The sequence below is a fragment of the Alligator sinensis genome, unplaced genomic scaffold, assembly GCF_000455745.1.
Source record: "Alligator sinensis unplaced genomic scaffold, ASM45574v1 scaffold881_1, whole genome shotgun sequence".
Lineage (NCBI taxonomy): Eukaryota > Metazoa > Chordata > Crocodylia > Alligatoridae > Alligator > Alligator sinensis.
The window spans coordinates 689,097-695,096 of record NW_005842346.1 but is presented as its reverse complement, the minus strand read 5'-3'; the positions used below and the strand labels follow the sequence as shown (position 1 = coordinate 695,096).

General features: G+C 39.9%; 1 protein-coding gene across 4 annotated transcripts in view; it reads right to left on the bottom strand.

Annotated features, from left to right (window-relative positions):
* EGFLAM (EGF like, fibronectin type III and laminin G domains) overlaps positions 1–6,000 on the bottom strand; it is a 96,104-nt gene that overhangs the window by 11,573 nt on the left and 78,531 nt on the right. For all 4 annotated transcript variants that reach the window (XM_025210403.1, XM_025210404.1, XM_025210405.1 and 1 more), the window contains 2 exons: positions 3,818–3,841; positions 439–517 (listed from right to left, as the gene is read on the bottom strand). In XM_025210403.1, the coding sequence (XP_025066188.1) occupies positions 439–517; positions 3,818–3,841 (103 nt within the window). The remainder of the gene's footprint in view (positions 1–438; positions 518–3,817; positions 3,842–6,000) is intronic.

Here is a 6,000-nt window from a genome sequence, read left to right as displayed (position 1 = left end):
TAGGGAAATTTACTGGAACAAACTTGGGTCCTTAGGTATTTAGGTGCCTTCAGGCTTAGACAGTAGCTGAGTGGGATTTTTAAGGATCTAAATTTTGAAATGTTTTAGTCCAGAATGGCTAAAGTTGTATTGAGGAATCACCACGTGGCCCTTAGTGCCGCAATTACCCATCTGTAAAATTGTAATATTTAAAGCATTGTTCTACATTACAAGGGTGTCAGCTATGCTCAAAGACTGAGGCACTTGAGTACTAGAGTACTACAATGAGAAAGCGAATGAAGTACAGCAGGAAACTTGGTTCTTTTAAAATAATTTAGAACCACGGCAAATATGGCTTAAGCAGATTGACTGTACAGTAAACCCTTCTCATACAAGGCTTTTAATATTGTAGTAATAAAAGCAAAGCACAATTATTTCAACTCAGAGTAGATGAATTACCTTTTGAGGATATCCGGGTTATCGTATGTGAGGTAACTACGGCCAATAAACTGTGGAATTTCAATGGCTTCTGTGATGGCTGGAAAATGACAGACAACCACACAAAACAAAGTGAAAATACCTGTGTTGCTGTTTTATTTTATTTTCTTCATTGACAGCCACTTCTGAGCAGCACTAAGCTATGCTGATAGCCCCCATACCCTACTGAGTACAATGGCAGATGGGTAGACAAGCAGACCTCCAAAATTTCTCCTGATCCATACTCTTGACACCCCATCCCCCTTTTCTTTAGCTGTAGCTTTCCACTATATATCCAATTTATCTTTTTATTATGAAAGGCAGCTCTTATCAGAAAAAAATGCAAGTGAAATGTTGTGAACACTTTAATTTTTATCCATATTTTTAACTTCCCAGAATTTAATTTGCCCCTTTATGAAACTATCTCCTTTTTCAGCTTAAATCTGTAGCTCAGCTACTTTTTCTAACCCTCACTTCCTAGTACAAAATACTGAATTGGGTTTCTAACCCATTGGTTTCAACAGAGCACGTGTTTAATGTGTTCTTTTGTCCATAAACTTCTTCAGCAAAGACCCTACTTTCCTGGAAAGGCAGCACATTTTCAAACTTTCTCCTCTAAGGCCCTATTTCTTCCTATCCTTTCCATTCTCCAGCTTGACTTTCTATCCCTCAAGGCCACTATAGTTGCCACAGTCCCTGGGCTGCTCTGCACAGAGAGCAGTGACCCCCGCCCCTCCCTTCACAGCTAAAGGATGCAGCACAGCAGAAAGTTGCCATTCCAAGGTCTGCTGCTGCCACCTAGACATTGTAGGGAATCGCTGCATGCAGAAGCCTTACTTCAAGGGAACAAAGCCAGCTATTCATCTGGTGTAAATTAGGATAGCTCTGCTGAAAGCAGGCAGTGACCTCCTGGTTCCTGTTTCCAAGCTGGGCTCTCTTCTCTAATGAATGCTAAGTCATTTTACGGGCTACTCAGGAAATTTCACTGTAGGCCTGTGAGCCAATTTCAGCTTGCCTGGGCCTGCCTAAGAGCAAAAGTGGTCAAAGGCTAAACTTTACTAACTCATACCCAGTCCCAAAAAGTTTCTCTGCTCAGGGTCCACTGTCTATATTTCTGTCCTTAGATTTATGTCATCCCATTTCTTTTTAATCCATGGTTATAACAGTATATAATGATCTGCAAGGGAGGGAAAGCGGGAAATGAAGAGCTGTTATTTTGGGAATATCTTGCTCACAGATTCTGTACCATCTGTCTGTGAAAGATCAGTGCTTAAAAAGTTACTGAGGCTGAGCATTTCAGACAGAGTCTTTGGGGCAAAGCGGTGGCTCTTGTGTGACTGTTGATTAAATAAGACTGGTCACTTGTGCCAATTTTCTTTTTGTGAGAATGCCCTGCTCCAGGCTTTCACAACAGTTGTTTCCCTAATATAAAACAGTTTAGGGATTCTTAAAATAACTATCCTTCTGCTAATCCCATCCTTCTGCTAATAATTAGTCTTGTTCCTCTTCCTCCAGAAGGTTTTAACAGACTTTTTGAATCCTAGTTCTTTTATTTCATGGGAGGAAACAATGACATTACTTTTAAGACTGGATATTATTATAATTGCAATGACTTTAAAATGGCTGAAAACTACTCCATCTGTACCTTACTGATACTATGGGTGTTTACTATCCCATCCTACTAATAATGCCATTAACAAAACCACTGATCTATATTGCACGTTTTACATTAAACCACTCACTATTCATATGAAGGGAGCACGGGTTTGTGGTTAAGTCACTGACCAGGACTCAGGAGTTTTGCATTAAATTCTGAACTCTGCCATGGATTTCCATTGTTATTTTGGCCCAGTCTTTTAGGACCTAATCTAGCAAAGACTTCCACCTTTACTTGCATAAAAATTAGCAATGACATTTGCGGAACTGGGTTATTATGTGTTCTGTGCTTCAGTTATCAATCATCTGCTTGAATGTTGTACCCTTTATACCTTAGCTTCTCTGTAGGTGTGTCTACATGTGCACATTAATGCACAGTAGCCTATATTACTGCACAAAGAGTGTCACGGCAAAAACCATGCTGATATGCTAATGCGCAGTAAAATTAAGCTACTGCGCATTAAGTGTCACTAACAAAACATGTGCTTTTGCTACTGCACATTAGGACAGTCTAATACACATTTAGTTAGTACCTCACATTAGAGGTACTAAATTTAATGTACAGTATCAAAAGCACATTAATGAATGTGTAGACTCACCCTGGCTTGCCTATATAAAAATGTTAATGTCTGAAGGTCAGGAACTGACTCTTTCTTGTGTTTGTACAATTCCCAGCACAAGGGGGCACCAGAGTTGTTTGAGGCTTCAAGGCATTACTCCAATATAAATTTGTAATACTTCACACACACACTAAGCTAACAGCAGCAATAAGAAGATTAGGTTTAATTGCTATGGGAGACAGAGAATTTCAGATGGTAATAAATGGCTGTTTCGTTTGTAATGAAATTAGGGACACTGTCCAATGTGTCTAAAGAGGAAATTGTGTTATGCAATGCTACTAAAAGCCTGCAATCTGCCAGTTTCATGCTCAGATTTCTAAAAGAAGCCTCGTGCTCTATGGGGCTTGACCTTTTATATGCTTTTCACTTGCTGATGAATCTGAATAAGCTAATGCAACTTATTTTACCCCTAGATACACATTATTATCCTTTCATCATGGTCAGGACCTCTGGCACCAGGGAGAACTATGACATGCAAAGGGCCTCTGAGTGACTATTCACACAGCACTCAGGATTTGAAGTTGTGGGATAGGATGGGAACAGGAATAATGCAGGTAACTTTATGGATAAAAAACAAAGAGAAGCAGGGAGAGACTGGATTTTGAACGATATAAATCATGGGCTGCAGTGCCCTTCACCTCTGAATCCAGCTTGGGTTGGAGGTAAGCAGCATCATTATCTGGTGATGGCAAACAGGAGAGAGGTCCCAAAGCCAACAATGCAACTAAACTCTTTGTTAATGGCACAGAGGCCACTGAATGGTCATCCTGAACACCAAACTACCCCTTAACTCCTAGGGGTGGTTCTCCAGAGCACTGCATGAGATGCTCTGCAGTCTCACCCCATTTTGTAGGAAACAAGATTCCAGGTCCGTTATCACCTGCTTGGCCTATTCCATGAGTTCTGGATCTGCATTTAGAAACAGCAGTAAAGCAAGATGTATAGAACTGCCACATAACCCCGCAATATCTTTGCTGCTTATCTATAGAAACTTTCAAGATACAGTGTAAGTCAAGCTATCAGCTTGATGGAGCATGCAGACACACAATGACAGAGCAGTTTCCACAATCATTCCCAGTACTTACTGTTTAAGCAGTAATTTCCACACTCTGAAGTGAGTCAGCATAAAACAAAACAAGAGTATTCAGATTTTATTTTTCAATGGCAAGAAAGTCACTATTTCAATGGTCTGGCCAATTTAGGCTGATCTTCCTGTAACAGAGCTATTGCTGCCTCTCCTCTCATGATACATCACTAGGCAATGTGGGTAGTGATCAGAACAACAGCCTTTTACTATTATGTTGGATTTATCTTCTTCTCCCTGGTAGAGTAGGACTGCATGAAGGCTGTGGTGTCATCAAATAGGACCTATTTTGTGCCCCGCCTCCCCACCCACCATGCTGCAGCAGACTTGGGCAGTCTTCAGCACAAGGTTTAATATGTTCAAAGGAAAAAATAAAGGCAAGCTGTTCTAGTACTCCATATAAGTAAATGTATCCTTCCACTCACTATGTCTTATGGAGAAGACAAACCATAACAATTATGAAAACAGAAATCTAGTCTATCTTCATTGGGACATCAATGAGTATATCTTAAATACTCGACCTTTAGTTAAGTTGTCAAAGCTATGTACCTCAAGATGCCCAGATTCTCTTCCAAGTTTAGCATTTAGCCACCCTATGCAGTTTTTAAAAGGTCAAAGGTCTGCCCAAGACTAAGTGGCACATGATTAAGACACACCAGTTCTGTAGGCAGACGCACAAGGGAACAATGGGGCTAACATCCCCATCCGTTCCCTTTGACTCCCCACACAAATAAATAGGTACCACGCTACAGCTAGATCAAGTGGGGACTGACACCATCAAAAGAGCAAAGCAAGGTTCAAACTCATGCATCTAGATCCTATATTACACTGTTACCTCACCACTTGCCATGTAAAATGTCTGTCTAACGAAGATACTCTCAGAAACTGGTTGGCTGAAAAGCTGTCTCAGCCAGTCAGTAATGAATTACAGAGGAAAGAAGAGCAGCTTAGGCATGTAGGGAGTGGATCCGCATCAGGAGACGTTCTTAGTTCCTGCCTAAACCCCATTTCAAATACTTAAGAGCAAAACATTGGTTGTCAAAACCCCAACTTGGGCTGTCACCTAAACCTTGAGATGCCTGAAGTCTGTCACCTGATTCACAGTTCGGAGGGTGGACAGGATACCTAAATGACAGACTCCAACACCAAAAATAGCAACAACAGCTTAATACGTTTGAGGCTCTGGGCCTCAGTTCTTTTTTACAAAGTAAATTAAGACTAGTCTCACAAAGGGACTTTGGCTAAATAATGCATAAGGTCTCTTTTAAACCCAAAGAGTAAGGCCACTAAGGAGCTTGTCCTCAACTTATACTGTAGATTTTCCTATTGAAGTGTGTGTGTATATATTAGTTGAATATATAGCTAGCCCCTTCACTAGAGCCACGTAAATACCAAGACAATCAAAATGGCAAAGAAGAAAAAAGAAGAATTGATGGAATTAATATTATCGATTCAGCTATTAATGTATTTATTTTTAATAAAATACTTCTGTTATGATAAATTTCTTTTTTTGTCAGGAAAAGCCATTTGAAAGTTAACTGTGATGGATTAATAAAGAATGAAATATCTTAATGCTCTTAATTTTTTTCTAACTTAGGTTTGAAGCACAAGGAAATGCAGTGGCACAATACAATCATTTCCCTTTTGTTTTTTCTAAGATCAAGCCTGACAGAAGGAAAATGACCCCATCTAGTGGAATAAAAATGTATGCCTTTGTTTTCTGTTTTCATGCAATCTTAACTCTCTTCCGTAAATATATTAGTTTGCAATACAGTGGGGGGTCTTTGACTGACGAAGAATTCAACTTGTTATGGAAGGTCTCCTTCCTTGGTGGTCTCCATTATTTTGCTGAAGTAGGATTTGTGCATACTGTGAAATTACAGGGTAGTCAGAGCCTAAAATAGGATTAGACCTCTATATGAATAAGGGTAGCATTTGTTGTTAGCACTAGCCAGGATAAAATTACAAGGGCTATCAATCCTCAGGCTTCATGGTGTAAGATAATCACCAGCTAGAGCAGACAGGTTGGAATTCCCCCTTTATACAGAACTACATAATTAAGGAGTTTTAGGTCATGCTCTGAAGCATTCAGTATTGGCTACTGCAGGTGACCAGTACCATGCTGCTATCTAGGGATCATTACTCTGCAATGGGATAACAATTATTATGTTCTTAAGTAACAGA